This window comes from Xiphophorus couchianus, chromosome 8 (assembly GCF_001444195.1).
Source record: "Xiphophorus couchianus chromosome 8, X_couchianus-1.0, whole genome shotgun sequence".
NCBI lineage: Eukaryota > Metazoa > Chordata > Actinopteri > Cyprinodontiformes > Poeciliidae > Xiphophorus > Xiphophorus couchianus.
Window position 1 is genome coordinate 1257783 of NC_040235.1, and position 16011 is coordinate 1273793.

Sequence of the window (16011 nt, forward strand, 5' to 3'; positions counted from 1 at the left end):
AACACCAAGCCGCTAACTTCAATATGTCTACATTGAGCACCATTTTAATTTGCATTTTCTAAATGTTGTTACATTTTCTCGTTGTTTATATTTTGGTCTGTTTTATTCTGTTCCTTCATGTTTCCAGTTTTAATTAAAGTTATTAGAAGAAAAAAAACATGCGGACAGGAAACAGAACTGCTGCCTAAACAATCTACATCCTCTTCAAAATAAGAGCATGAAATTAAACACGTAATTACCTGAAGGAGGTTTAGCAGTCCATAACCATAAACTTTATTTAACTGAATGTTTATAAAACAACCAGGTAAATTAGCGCTTTAGCATTTATCTGGTCAAACTGAGTCAGAAGAAGCTAAGTGCGCTAAACATTTTCAAAGCTAGCTAAAGCGCTAAAATGACCTTAACCTGAACATAAACCGGCTGGAACATGTTGCTCCCTGTTTATGCAACAATCTGAATCAGCCTTCAGTTTCATCTTTTTAACATTTTAAAACTTGATATGTTAATATTTGGAGCTTCTGTGACCAGTAAAATAAAACCAGTAGAAACTGGAAGAATCGGCTTTGATCCTGACATAATTAACACTAATCACTGAACCAACATTTGATCAAAACTTCACCAAATGTTAACATTTGTTCTGGGTTCTGTGGTCATTTTCTTGCACAATGTTGCAGTTTGTTGGACTTTGCTGCATATTGATTTATTTCCACACTGAAAAACATACAAAGTTCAAACTCAGGAGTTCAGAGTGAAACCGGCGATAAAATCAGAACATCGTGTTTCTTTGCTTCTTCATTGTTGGATCTGGACGACATTCAGTCAGATTAGGAAGCAGCTAAGCAGCCACAGATCTTCAAGGTGAGCACATCGACTGGAAACCAGCAGAGAAACCATTCGGACCAGAAGATGAAGATGACGAAGACCCTGGTGCTGCTGCTGCTGCTGCTGGTGGCTGCGGCCAACGCTAAAGTCTTTGAGCGCTGTGCCTGGGCGCGCACCTTGAAAGCCAATGACATGGATGGTTACCATGGCGTCAGCCTGGCCGACTGTAAGTACTGAACCATCAACCGTTAGCTTCAGTGTTGGGTTGAAAACTTTTGTTTTCCTTCATCTTCAGTCCTTTTATGAATCTTTTCCTGGTTTTCAGAGACGTCAACATCAGCAACCATCTCTGATTGGTTCCACTTGGAAAATGTTTCATTCTTAATGTGAGTTAAGGTTTAAGAACGATGTAGATGTTGGTTTATATCTCTGCTGCAGTCTGCTCAGTTCAGGCGCCCAAAGCCCCGACGAGTCACCAAGAACTGGACCTACAGACCTTAAAGTGAGAAGGTCCAGGATGTTTCTGGATGGAGTTTCCATTTTCTTCTTTTGCATTTCTTGGTTTTCTGGTTTCCTGTAGACGTCTAGACGTCCAGGTCGTGTTCAGCTCATTGTCAGTGGTAGATGGTTGTTTTTCATGAGTGTTTCCACTCTAATCATCGTCCCTTGCTCAACGATCGTTGGCGATAGACTCCAGTTCCTTCGTAACCCTGAAGCGAGATGGTTTTTCTATCCAGTCTTTACCCAACAGATGCTCCATCTGGTCTTTCCTGATTGTCTGCAGGGGTTTGCTTGACCCAACACGAGTCAAACTTCAACACCAACGTCAAATACCGCAACACAGACGGCTCCACCGACTACGGCATCTTCCAGATCAACAGCCGCTGGTGGTGCAGAGATGGCGGAGTCTCAACATCCAATGGATGCGGCATCAACTGCAGCCGTAAGCGTTGAATCCTCGTGTTTACTCTGGGAGTTCTCCTGGACAGCAGAAGCTCCAGTTTTTGAATCTTCCCACAGAACTCCTGACAGACGATGTGAGGAAAGCGATCACCTGCGCCAAACGCGTCGTCAGGGATCCCAATGGCGTCGGAGCATGGTGGGTCCTGTGATGCAGTGATGGTGCGACTGCTTTACTTTGATTGGACCGTCGTTGGTAAGTGTTTTTGGTTTTAGGGTGGCCTGGCGTCGTCATTGTCAGAACCGAGACCTGAGCAGCTACCTGAGGGGCTGCAGACTCTGACCTGGACCTGAAGACCAGATGAACCTTCATCCAGAAACATCGTTGTCTGCAGCTTTTAGAGATCCGGTTAAATAAAACTAAGTACACCCCTGATCCAGAGATACTCAGCCTCTTCCTTTCCTCTGCTGGTCTGATGCTGCATTCACTGACCGCTCGGTGACTCTAAAGACCTTCTGTCAAATCCAACACATCCTGACTCGTCAGACAGAAATTGTGATTTTTTCTGTTGCGTTATTTTCTATTCAATATTAGAAAATCGACCTGAAGACATTTCTTATCTTCTCCAGCTCAGCTTTTCTTCAAGGCTCATTTATCAAGATTCACAGGAACGATGCAGTAAAAGCCTCAAAATCAGAGGAAATTTCACCTTTATTATTTCCAGATCCATGTCTGGTTTCATGACGATGAAACTCTGATGTTTGTTATTAAACATGAATTTAAATAAATTAAATTCATTTAATAAATTGGAGTTTTCATGATGTTGGATTGGTGATCTCTCCCTAAAGTAAAGTTGGTTGAACCAGTCAGGAAATGAAATTAAAATGAATTTTTAAAAATGAATGGGTTAATAAATCTATCATCCATCCAGAACTGATCATTGATCGTTATAAGTCCCTGCTGACACTTGATATTGATCCAGTTTCGGTGATTGATCCGGTTCGGCTGCATTGCGGCTCTTTGCTTCATCTGCAGAATAAAACCTGCTGATTTATCGCTGCTTTTGTCCAGTCAGAAACTTTTACCGTATCAATCAGAACCTCGTTGGGTCTCTGTCTGGTTTTATTCCTGCTTCCAGCAGCAGCTGCCCGTCTCTCCGTCTCATCTCCAACCTGCAGCAACCTGAAGCTGCGCCGCACGACGCCATTAATCAACCGGCCGAGTGGAGGCAGCCGGATCAATTCATCTGCAGACCGAGGGGATGGATCCGTGCGGGCCATGAGCGGGCCGGAGCCGGAGGAGGTTCTGGAAACAGTGATGGAGGAGCTGAGGGCCGGTTCGATGCAGAGCAATACTTTACCTTTAACTGATCCAACAACGACTCTTTTTACAGTTTTACTGAATGATCAACTAACAGCAGGAGCCGCCGAGGTTTGATAGTAACTAGTTACATTTACTGGAGTAACTTTGTTGGAAAATTTACTTTTAGGAGTATTTTAAATATGCTGTACTTTTTTTGTTGAACTTTTAGCTTATATTAAAATGTCTGATGTTTAAGCTAATGCAAAGAACAAGGAAGCTAATTATAAACTGTGGTGAACTCACTGCTGCTAATGTGCTGATAGCACAGCAAAGCGTTAGCTTGCTGCTTTAGCGTTGCTAAACGTTTAGCAACGCTAAAGCAGTTGAAATGCTCAGATGTAGCTTTCCAGTAAAACTACGTCATGCTGCCATCTTGGTCCAGGTCCAGCAGAACCTGTAGATCCGGTTGATCTGATTGAGGTCCGTTCACCTCCAGCCCGAGCCGAACAGAACCGAGTCGCTCCGGTTGGTTCCGGTTGGTTCTGGTTGGTTCCGGTTGGTTCCAGTTGGTTCCGGTTGGTTCCGGTTGGTCCGCAGCGAGAGGAGATTTAAAAAAACACGAAATATGGAGAAAATATCCATGTTTTCAGATTCTTCTTTATGGAAAACCTGACTCTAAAGATAAACTGTTGAAGGAGTTTTATATGAATTTATTTATTAAAACTAATATTTATCATCACAACGTTTTATTCTATGATTCATCAATCAGCTGCACTATTATCCCTCCTGGCTCCTAATAAAAACATAAACCTGTTACATTAAGAATGAAACCTTTGATATGCCAACATAATGTGGCAAAAAACATAATTAAAGTGTTTTAATCTGAAATAACAGGAGAAATAATGCATTAAAAACAACAAAAAACCAAAAGTTTTACTGAAAATTTATGTTTTTGGTAACAATTTGATTCCAGCATATTAATAAACTCAATAATGTAAATAAAGAAAAAAATGCAAATCATGTGAAAAATGAAATCTGGAGCTGAAACACTGTAAAAAAGCAAATGTTATCTTTTTATTATTTAAATGTTTAATTCTAGTGCAGCGTGTTCTGTAATTATTGTTCCAGTAACATTTCTATAGTTTCATACAGCGGCTCTATAACTGCCATCACAAACTGGATAATTATACTTTTTTAAATAGTTAATATTTAAACATTGATAAACATAAATAAATGGTAAAAATGAAGGTTTTTGGTATTTCATGAGGAGAATATTTGGTTTTCGGTTTGAACGCTGCCATGTTTTTTACAGCTGCATAAGCAGAGAAATATGAGCAACAAAACATTTATTTCCTGACTGGATCAGGAATGTTTTCAGGATGGCTTCATGACAAAATAAAAGCCCAGAAAGAGGTGGAGAGAGGTCAGAACATCTGAATGAGAACAAGACAAAGAGTGGAAGGAGAGTGAATGACGGATGGAGGGAGGAATGAAAGGCAGGGAGATAAAACGGGAGCCGAGGAGGAGGAGGAGGAGGAGGAGGAGGAGGAGGAGGGCAGGTTGTTAATTTCAGGGTTGGTATCTCTGAGGCAGCAGATCCTCCAGGGTCAGCAGGCCTGGTGCTGGACGTCCATATCAACAGAGCGAGGGCCGAGGGAGGAGGAGGAGGAGGAGGAGGAGGAAGAAGAAGAGGAGGAGGAGGAGGAGGAGGAGGAGGAAGAAGAGGAGGAGGAGGAGGAGGAGGAGGAGGAGGAGGAAGAGGAGGAGGAGGAGGAGGAGGAGGAGGAGAAGGAGGAGAAGGAGGAGGAGGAAGAGGAGGAGGAGGAGGAGGAGGAGGAGAAGGAGGAGGAGGAGGAGGAGGAGAAGGAGGAGGAGGAGGAGGAGGAGGAGGAGGAGGAGAAGGAGGAGGAGGAGGAGGAGGAGGAGGAGAAGGAGGAGGAGGAGGAGGAGGAGAAGGAGGAGGAGGAGGAGGAGGAGGAGGAGAAGGAGGAGGAGGAGGAGGAGGAGGAGGAGGAGGAGGAAGAGGAGGAGGAGGAGGAGGAGGAGAAGGAGGAGGAGGAGGAGGAGGAGGAGAAGGAAGAGGAGGAGGAGGAGGAGGAGGAGAAGGAGGAGGAGGAGGAGGAGGAGGAGGAGGAGGAGGAGGAGGAGGAGGAGGAGGAGGAGGAGGAGGAGGAGAAGGAAGAGGAGGAGGAGGAGGAAGAGGAGGAGGAGGAGGAGGAGGAGGAAGAGGAGGAGGAGGAGGAGGAGGAGGAGAAGGAGGAGGAGGAGGAGGAGGAGAAGGAAGAGGAGGAGGAGGAGGAGGAGGAGGAGGAGGAGAAGGAGGAGGAGGAGAAGGAGGAGGAGGAGGAGAAGGAGGAGGAGGAGGAGGAGGAGGAGGAGGGTGGGGGTTAGCTGCTCTTGTTGTCCTGGTCCAATTAACTCCCTGCTTCTGCTGGAAATGTTTCTGTCTCTGTACGTTCAGAGACCAAACAGAAGGAAACGGTGAAAAGTTGCAGCAACAACATCAGGAAGCTGCTGCAGCAACATCATTAAGTTGCTGCAGCATCATTAAGCTGCTGCAGCAGCATCATTAAGCTGCTGCTGCAGCATCATTAAGCTGCTCCAACCGTGAGACAGAAGTTTAGTTCCTCCATGTTGGATCAGAAACGGATCCTGTGAGGATTTTTGTTTTCCCGTGTTGTTCCGTCTCCCCTTGGTTGTTTCCAGCTGCGTCTCGTTCCCTGATCACCTCCTGTGTCTTTGTGTCTTTGTCGGCTCCTCGTCTCATTCCACATCTAGTCTCTGTCGTTCTTTCCACTCGTTACCAGTTGCTGCCGGCGTTGAGCCCTGGCGCCGCTCAGCCGAGCTGCCTGTGTTTGTGGACTATAGTTTTGGACGGTTTGGACGTTTATTTATCATTAAAACAACCATCAATCATCTCACCTGGGTCTCATAGCGTCTGCCTCACACCACCGCAATTCATGACAGATCCAGGCGAGAGAGAAGTTTCCACCCGCTCATCGTCGGCTTGAATCTCATTAACTTTGATCCTTTTGATGATTAATTGAAGCGATTTTTCCTCCAGGATGGAACCAGAATGGAGGAAAAACGTGAAAAGATTTTAAAACCAAATCAAAACAAACTAAACCCTGAAAACCCGACAAACTGGAGACCTGCTGAGATTCCTCCATCACTTTGGAGACGCTAATCAGCACAGCACAGTGTTGTCATGGTTACGCATCATAACGCTAAATATTAAACATTTAGTTAGCAAGCTAAACGTTAGCTCAAAGGGAACCGGACGGCTGTTTGTTCAGAATATTAGTTTCCTGACGGTTTTAGTGTTGAATTGAACTGCAGAATATTTGCTGCCCAATGTCTAAATGTTCCGTCTGGTTTTAAAACCTTTTCATTTCACTGAGCAAAATATTGTGTGTAACTTTATAAAGCTAAATAGCATCAGAATCCCTTTAAAGGCCGTTTTACTTTACCGCCTGTAATATTTAGATGATTATAAAAATGAACCAACATGTTTTTCAGGTCAAGTAAACCAAAATATAACTGTTCATTTTTGACAGTGTAAGCTGCTCCAGAACCAAACAACTGAAATCTGCTTCACCTGGACGGATGGAGCATCGTGGTGGTGGCAGCATCATGCTGCGGACTGTTGCCTTCTAGGAAGTGACGTTTAACCAACAGCTGATGCATTAATGTCCTTCATCCTGATGAAACTCTGACCTCCAGCAGAGAACAATCCCAGTTTCTGAGAGGAGCCGATCCGTTCACAAGGTGTTTCTGTAAATCGTCTCGCAGCCTCTGGTGATTTCACAGCAATCAACGAGCCGAGTCGCCGCGCTGCAGCCACGTCACAGCAGGAAACTCTCAGCCTCTGCAACTCGCAAATTGGCTCTTCAGATTTTATTTCTTTAATAAAAATGTGAATCATTTCCTGGAAGATTCTGCAGCTGCAGCAACAGTCTTCTGAGAAAGTTGACGGGCTGATTGTGTCTGCAGCCACTCATCTCCCGGGTTTTGCATGAGGAAATGGCAGTAACGGCGGTTGCCATGGTGACGGGGCTGGATGCCGGCCGGGTTCAGCAGGTGAAGCTTTTACCTGGGAGATTTGCTGGAAACGTTTTGGATGTGAGGAGTTCCCGGATGTCAGTCGCAGGAAAACCTGATTTTATTCTGCTGCAGATTTTTATTCTGCTGCAGATTTTTATTCTGCTGCAGATTTTTATTCTGCTGCAGATCAACAACTTAAACCCGGAAAGTTCAAAGTTTTTCCCACAACATTTCTGAGATTAACCTAAAATTCTCAGTTTCTTGGCCCTGACCCGCCGCTGATGCCTTTTTAAAAACATTTGTTTGACATATTTTTGCTTCAACGTGTTAATAAGCAACACGATCCTCCGTCTCTCTGAACGTCCTGATTCCGTCGCTTCTCCTTATTTGTGCTGCAGCTTCGCTCCGCCGCCGTTTCAGAGTCACAACAAGCCGTTTGGTTAATAAGTTCATTAAAACATCAATTAGCGCTCTGGCCTTCATCCTGTGCTGCTGCTGGTGGCGCTGAAGGCAGCAGGACCTGATGAGTCGTTTCAGTGCAACTCAAAGAGCCGCTGCGTTTGTGTGGAAAGCAGAAATCAAAGCTTTGAGTTCCTCCAGACGGCAGCAGAGAGGAAACGGTCTGCAGCTGAAGGTCTGATGTACTTCAGTCACAATGTGGCTCTGAGTCTCCTGGGAAGTAAAATAAACAGCAGCAGGTTTATTTAGTTAAATTACAGAATGAAAATGATTTAAAACCATTTCCTGCCAGCAGCTGAAAAATGGAGAAAACCTTAAATTATAGGGAAGAAAAACCCAAAATCCAGGAATTCCTATAAAATAAATCAATCAGAGCATCGATTACTGGAAGCTGAATAATAAATGACAGTAAAGTTTTAAATCCTAAACATGTTTGGATCAGATTTTAGATTCTGAAGAATAATTTTTACCTCTGATGTTGTTCTGCTCTGGAAACTCGACAAAAGGAAAAAACAAAATTAGTTTTTATAGCTGCTTCTAAAAATATTCCTTATCGTTTCCAGCAAAAGTTATTCAGAACCTCTTCTGGTTCTGGAGCAGACTGCTGATCTAAACCCACAGATACATATTTCAGCAGACACAGAGGATGTTTTCCCCCTGATGGTCCAGTCGACCCGGTTTGGTTCAGAACCAGAACTCCATCATCTGCTCCACTTCCAGCTGCTGTGGTTCTGACCCAAACCAACCTGTTCCCCTCCTGGCCTGTGGGGGCGCTGCACCAAGAACCACTGAAGGAAACGACACAAAAACCCTCTGAAGACACTGAGAGCAACTTCCTTCACCAGATGGAAACAAGATGGAGGCGTCAGATTTTTCTCTTTAGTCTTTGGCTAAAGACCAGGAGCCATTTCTGCTGCTAGCGCTAAGGTAGCACATTAGCTTTGGCTGTATTTACCCAGAATGCCCTGTGCTGTAGTCCACTTCCTGCTTTTGAAGCGGTCTCTGGTTCTCTTGGCGTTCACATTCAAACCAACCAGAGTTCACTTCAACCGAACCCAGACTGAGGTTTGGAGGACCAGAGGTCAGAGGTTGATTAGCGGTCACACCTCACCAACTGAACTGGACTTTGACTAGGCAAACTGACTGGAGTTGGACTAAAGTGGACTGAACAGGACTGGTGAGAACTGAAGGTATTTTCAGGAGAATGATGGGATCATGAGGCAACGTCTGAGGCTGCATTCACAGTTAGTGCTTCGGAAGAAAACTCTGGTTTGGTTTGATATGTGAACACCAAGCAGACCGCTCCAAAAGCAAGAAGTGGACTACAGCGCAGGGCATTCTGGGTAAATACAACCAAAGCTAATGTGCTAGGCTAGTGCTAGCAGGAGAAATGGCTCAAGAAATCCTCCAACACTAAAATCTGTCGCCTCCATCTAGTTTCCATCTGGTGAAGCAGGAAGTTGCTCTCAGTGTCTTCAGAGGTTTTTGTGTTGTTTCCTTCAGTGGTTCTTGGTGCAGCGCCCCCACAGGCCAGGAGGGGAACAGGTTGGTTTGGGTCAGAACCACAGCAGCTGGAGGTGGAGCAGATGATGGAGTTCTGGTTCCAACAGAACCAAATATAAAACCTTTCAAAGCTAACAGATCAGCTTTTCACCAAAGGTCTTAAATCCGATGCAAATCCGATCTCTTCAAATGAGAAGGACAAACTAAAAAAAAGGATTTCACAAAACAGCATTACAGAGCGATGCGACGGAGCGATCATGTGACGGAGCGATGGAGCGATGTGACGGAGCGATGTGATGGGGCGATGCGACGGATCGATGCGACGGAGCGATGCAACGGAGCGATGGAGCGATGCGACGGAGCGATGGAGCGATGCGACGGAGCGATGCGACGGAGCGATGCAACGGAGCGATGGAGCGATGCGATGGAGCGATGTGACGGAGCGATGTGATGGGGCGATGCGACGGAGCGATGTGATGGGGCGATGTGACGGAGCGATACGACGGAGCGATGCGACGGAGCCATGCGACGGAGCGATGCGACGGAGCGATACGACGGAGCGATGCGACGGAGCGATACGACGGAGCGATGCGATGGAGCGACGGAGCGATGCGACGGAGCGATGGAGCGATGCGACGGAGCGATGGAGCGATGCGACTGGGCGATGCGACGGAGCGATGGAGCGATGCGACGGGGCGATGCGACGGGGCGATGCGACGGGGCGATGGAGCGATGCGACGGAGCGATGGAGCGATGCGACGGGGCGATGTGACGGAGCGATCATGTGACGGAGCGATGGAGCGATGTGACGGAGCGATGTGATGGGGCGATGCGACGGATCGATGCGACGGAGCGATGCAACGGAGCGATGGAGCGATGCGACGGAGCGATGGAGCGATGGAGCGATGCGACGGGGCGATGTGACGGAGCGATCATGTGACGGAGCGATGGGGCGATGCGACGGAGCGATGGAGCGATGCGACGGAGCGATGCGACGGGGCGATGCGACGGGGCGATGCGACGGGGCGATGGAGCGATGCGACGGAGCGATGGAGCGATGCGACGGGGCGATGTGACGGAGCGATCATGTGACGGAGCGATGGAGCGATGTGACGGAGCGATGTGATGGGGCGATGCGACGGATCGATGCGACGGAGCGATGCAACGGAGCGATGGAGCGATGCGACGGAGCGATGGAGCGATGCGACGGAGCGATGGAGCGATGCGACGGAGCGATGCGATGGAGCGATGCGACGGAGCGATGTGATGGGGCGATGCGACGGAGCGATGTGATGGGGCGATGTGACGGAGCGATACGACGGAGCGATGCGACGGAGCCATGCGACGGAGCGATGCGACGGAGCGATACGACGGAGCGATGCGACGGAGCGATACGACGGAGCGATGCGATGGAGCGACGGAGCGATGCGACGGAGCGATGGAGCGATGCGACGGAGCGATGGAGCGATGCGACTGGGCGATGCGACGGGGCGATGGAGCGATGCAACGGGGCGATGCGACGGGGCGATGCGACGGAGCGATGCGACGGGGCGATGCGACGGGGCGATGCGACGGGGCGATGCGACGGAGCGATGGAGCGATGCGACGGGGCGATGTGACGGAGCGATGTGACGGAGGATGTGACGGGGCGATGTGACGGAGCGATGTGACGGGGCGATGCGACGGGGCGATGCGACGGAGCGATGCGACGGAGCGATGGAGCGATGCGACGGGGCGATGTGACGGAGCGATGTGACGGAGGATGTGACGGGGCGATGTGACGGAGCGATGTGACGGAGGATGTGACGGAGCGATGTGACGGAGGATGTGACGGAGGATGTGACGGAGCGATGTGACGGAGGATGTGACGGAGGATGTGACGGAGGATGTGACGGAGCGATGTGACGGAGGATGTGACGGAGGATGTGACGGAGCGATGCGACGGAGCGACGGAGCGATGCGACGGAGCGACGGAGCGATGCGACGGAGCGATGGAGCGATGTGACGGAGGATGTGACGGAGGATGTGACGGAGCGATGTGACGGAGCGATGCGACGGAGCGATGGAGCGATGCGACGGGGCGATGTGACGGAGCGATGTGACGGAGGATGTGACGGGGCGATGTGACGGAGCGATGTGACGGAGGATGTGACGGAGCGATGTGACGGAGCGATGTGACGGAGGATGTGACGGAGGATGTGACGGAGCGATGTGACGGAGGATGTGACGGAGGATGTGACGGAGGATGTGACGGAGCGATGTGACGGAGGATGTGACGGAGGATGTGACGGAGCGATGCGACGGAGCGACGGAGCGATGCGACGGAGCGACGGAGCGATGCGACGGAGCGATGGAGCGATGTGACGGAGGATGTGACGGAGGATGTGACGGAGGATGTGACGGAGCGATGTGACGGAGCGATGCGACGGAGCGATGGAGCGATGCGACTGGGCGATGCGACGGGGCGATGGAGTGATGCGACGGGGCGATGCGACGGGGCGATGCGACGGAGCGATGCGACGGAGCGATGGAGCGATGCGATGGGGCGATGCGACGGAGCGATGTGACGGAGCGATGTGACGGAGGATGTGACGGAGCGATGTGACGGGGCGATGTGACGGAGCGATGTGACGGAGGATGTGACGGAGCGATGTGACGGAGGATGTGACGGAGCGATGTGACGGAGGATGTGACGGAGGATGTGACGGAGGATGTGACGGAGCGATGTGACGGAGGATGTGACGGAGCGATGTGACGGAGGATGTGACGGAGCGATGTGACGGAGGATGTGACGGAGGATGTGACGGAGCGATGTGACGGAGGATGTGACGGAGCGATGTAACAGGCCGATCAGCCTCAGGTGATTCTGTGAGCCGATCAGCAGCCAGAAACAGGAAACAAGCCGATCAGGACAGAAACATTCAAATATCAACAGGGAGAGCAGAGAAAACTCTGCTGCTACTCACTGGGCGGAGAAGATACTGAGATCATGAGTGCAGCTGCACTGCCCAGGTGTGTGTGTGTGTGTGTGTGTGTGTGTGTGTGTGTGTGTGTGAAGCCCAGTGTGGCAGCAGTGTCTCGGTGTGTTTAACGGCGGTTGGGCCTGACAGCAGCCTATTAGTGAGGCTGACATTGACAGACAGCCGGCGCCGGTTCTCTGTCTCGGTGTGTCGTGGCTCCGCCGGCGGGCCGCCCGCTGCCAGCCTCCGGCTCACACACTCCGAGCCTCAGGTGTGAAACAACAGGTAAAATTCTGGGTCCTGATTGGCTGGCAGGCTGACACTCAGCTGCTCTGCAGCTTCAGGAAATCACCGACATTTCAGCCTATAATAAAACTAAAAATGTTTTAAAATGTTTTTCTTTTTATATTAAACTCTCTGAAAAAGCTAAAATCCTGAGACTTTCTATAACACAAATTACTCAATGTGCAACACAACACTGCTAAACTTCAACTTATGTGTTTAATAACTTCAGAATTTGCTTTTTATTTGAATAATTTCAATTGATTTGAATTTTCTTATCAGCAGGAAACAAAAAAGAGACAATTTTGATCTAATTGCATTAAAGCAACAAACTAAGAAACATTTTCAATTCCAAAACCTTTTTCTGCTTCTAAATTATTGAATAAAAAACCGTCTGAGCTGAACAGCAGAGATATTTACAGTTTTAATCTGTTCTTCATCCGTCACATTTCAGGAAGTTCTGATTATTCATGCAGCTTCTTTAGAAATGTGGACGCTGACATTAGCGTTAGCTGCTACATGTTAGCATTGAGATGCTATTTTAGGCTAGCATAGCTTCGCTTGTAGGCTAACTCCCTTTAGTAGAACTTGAACACAGCAGTATTTTTCAGTGACCAATCAGATCCTTTACCAGACGCTTCATCGCTGCTGTTAGCGGATGCAGCTGTGCGTCGGTCTAACAGGCGTACCAGAAACGCACACATGCAAAGGTTCTGGCCAGAACCTAACGCGTTAAAGTCTTTAAAGAGCTAAAATTGATGTAATTAATTCATCATAATTAATGCTTTAAAGCTGCAGTTTGTACCTTTAACAAAATGTTTTTAAATATTTAACAGAACCAATTCTTTTCCAAACAGCTTCTTTGGTTCTGAAGCTCCACATTCATCCAACGCTAACGTTGCTGCTAACAAATCAGCTTTTAATCAATTTATTAAACTTGATTAAAAATAAGAACGATCCAAATCCTGATCTTATTGCTCACAAGTTGTTTTTCCTGAGTTGACTCCAAAAGAAACTGCAACAAATCAAATCACTACATTTTCCAACATTAAATCTGAGAACTTTATTTTCTTCATTAAATTATTACATTTGTAGTAACAGAACATTTATTTTGGACCATGTGACCAAACGTTTGGAGACCGGTGTCTTTAAAGATAAATAACATAAAACCAGAGTTTTGTAATCAAGTAAAAAGAAATGATTTACATTAGAGTAAAAGTATTTTATAAAACATCTGCTGAAATACTAACTGATAAAATTATAATTATTTCATATTTATAATTACATAATCAGCTTGACCAAAATATAAAGTTTAGTGGAAATGTTAATATTTTAAGGACAAAATGATGATAATTCATATAAGTGACAAAAATAACAAAATGAGGCAAAAAAATGTTGTTTCTTTCAATAAAAAACTCATGAAACTTTAACAGAAACTGTCTGGTGAGTTTTTGGTTTTTGTTTCTTCATTCAGTGGGAAGAAAATCCAGAAGTTTTACTGAAGTAGAAGCTGAAATATTTTATAATCAAATTATTAAAGTAAAAGTAAAAAGTACAGCGTAGTAAAAAATACTCCTAAAAGTAAAGTATTTCAAAAAGTTACTCTAGTAAATGTAACTAGTTGCTGTGTAACGAAAAGCAACACAATGAAGCCTCAGTTATTTTATTACCAGGCGTTAGCCGCTGTATTTTGTTGCCACGGTGACTGAATCTGTTTACCTGCCAGGTTAAAGTGTTGGAGGCTGGTCAGCCAATCAGAAGCCTCCGTCTCCATCCCTGCAGTGGGATGTGCAGCAGTGCTAACCACTTTAAACATTAATCTTCCCTCCATCATAATTGCTGTCTTTGACAAATGTAGAGGGTGTTGTGGGTCGGGCCGGCCCGCTCCCCGGGGCAAACACTCGGTGTGTGTGTTAATCTGGAAGAAGTTTGAAATGTAATTACAGACTCAGAGAGACGGAGGCTTAAGCTCTCAGAGGTCAGAGCAGCTGCTGCATAAAAATTAACGCCACAGATCCAAGAACATAAAACTCATTTTAAAGGGTCAAATTTCACACGGCTGGAGAAATAAATCAGCGGGAAAATCTCCTCCCTGAAACCAGGCGCTCATTTCCACTTCTGTAAACAGAAACAGATTGTTGAGGAAGCAGAGCGGAGCCGCGTTTTAACTTCCCAGGTGTTTCTCTGTGCCTGGATGAACCTGCTGGGGGACAAATCAACTGGTTCAATTAAGGCGGCGAGGGGCGGAGCTTATCCCAGCAGGCCACCACAGGGAAACGTCTCAGACCGGCAGGAAGTTTTCTTCCAACAATAACCGTTTACTTCTGCTCTGCTGACGCCAGCAGAACCAGCTTGTACTTTTGTTTTTCTATAATTACACAAAATGCTTTTTGTTATTCAGATTATTCTCATTTCTGAATGGAAACATGTTAGAAAACCACATCATTGTTACAACCGCGTGACTCCTCCTCTTTATTACTTCTTCTGTGGTATTGTTGGTAAATTGTTGTGTTGTCCTGCAGGAGAGGTGGCTGTTATTAATCTTTTTATTTTTACCCACATTAAACTTATTGATTAATGAAGTTTTTATAATAAGTTTGTCCAGGCTCATTTAATGAAAAGTCGACTTTGCTGCATTCAGATCAACCTTTAATTAATTTATTAAGCTTGGCTAAAAATAGAAAATGTTTTGAAAGAAAGTGAGCCAAACTCTGAGAATAATGTTTTCAGCTGAACCTAAAATAATTTCAAAATCAGATTCATTTATTTTAATATAAAAAATGTGTAAAATCCTTCTGGACCAAAAAAAAAAGATTGATTTTAGTTTATGTTACAGTATATAAATGATGGACACCTCTGCGCTACAAACTCCTTATTTCTAATTTTAAAATATCCTCTTTGCAACAAACCCTTTGCAGTTTCTACTCTGCTGTTTCTTAGCGTTTTAAATATTAGGACGGCGAGTTTTGTATAAATAATCGTAACAGTGAGAAAACTGAAAGGGAAATTCAAGGTTGAATTCACTGATGTAACATTTCCCAGGAGTTCACCGCTTGTTTGTCAATGAGGGGCTAAACGCTGCAGAGCTGTAAATATCAGGGCTAACAGTTTGTTTTCCATCCGTTTAAAAGGTTTAAGGACCTTCGCTGTTCATCATCCTCAAGGCAAGAAGAACGCAGGAAATTAGTCTGTGCTGCTTTTACAGGAAGATAAATCTGCAAGTCATCTGCAAAGCAGTGAAATGAAAGGTTACCGAGGAAACAAGGGCAGCAAATACAGAGCCAACGGCTTTAAAGTTACACTGTAAAAAATAATTAACTTCTTTACCTTGTGAAAACAAAAACTGGGGGTTAATTTTCTAAACCATATTTTTATCGTGTCTCACTTATTTTTATTTGTTCATTTTAAACCAAATATTAAGTTATCAATCTAAATATTTAGTTTCTAAACTGAATCTTTAGCCAGCTCAGAGATTAATATTTAGTTTGTTCACCATTTAGTTGGTACATATTTAGCTCTGAATATTTAGTCTATCAACTAAATATCAGCTAAATATTTAACTTTATATTTAACTTGAAGCTAATTTTAGCTTGATAACTCAATATTTAGTTTGGAGATAAAAAACATTAATCTATAAACTGAATATTGTTTTGCCAGATAAATATCCAGGTTGAAGCCAAATGTTAGTTTGTAAACTAAATATTTAGTTTGGTAACTAAATACTTAATATTTCTGTTT

The 16011-nt window shown here is 45.9% G+C and overlaps 1 protein-coding gene and 1 long non-coding RNA gene across 2 annotated transcripts; one reads left to right on the plus strand and one right to left on the minus strand.

The window, feature by feature from the left end:
- The first annotated feature begins 703 nt into the window (after positions 1–703).
- LOC114149022 (lysozyme C-like) lies at positions 704–2158 on the plus strand. Its single transcript, XM_028024572.1, has 4 exons — positions 704–1048; positions 1607–1765; positions 1843–1921; positions 1999–2158. Exons 1-4 carry the CDS (start codon positions 907–909, stop codon positions 2063–2065), a joined length of 447 nt encoding a protein of 148 aa, XP_027880373.1. The 5' UTR covers positions 704–906; the 3' UTR covers positions 2066–2158.
- A 17-nt stretch (positions 2159–2175) lies between these two features.
- Positions 2176–6137, minus strand: LOC114149023 (uncharacterized). Its single transcript, XR_003596416.1, has 2 exons — positions 5948–6137; positions 2176–3028 (listed from the first exon to the last, which is right to left on the minus strand). It is a non-coding gene; the product is annotated as an uncharacterized LOC114149023 (long non-coding RNA).
- Between the last annotated feature and the right edge of the window lie 9874 nt (positions 6138–16011).

Excerpts from the sequence above, each read along its gene's own strand:
- LOC114149022 (XM_028024572.1), top strand. The coding sequence starts at position 907 with ATGAAGATGACGAAGACCCTGGTGCTGCTGCTGCTGCTGCTGGTGGCT. Across the intron at positions 1,766-1,842 it reads ATGCGGCATCAACTGCAGCC|AACTCCTGACAGACGATGTG; the intron begins GTAAGCGTTGAA and ends ATCTTCCCACAG. Across the intron at positions 1,922-1,998 it reads CCCAATGGCGTCGGAGCATG|GGTGGCCTGGCGTCGTCATT; the intron begins GTGGGTCCTGTG and ends TTTTGGTTTTAG.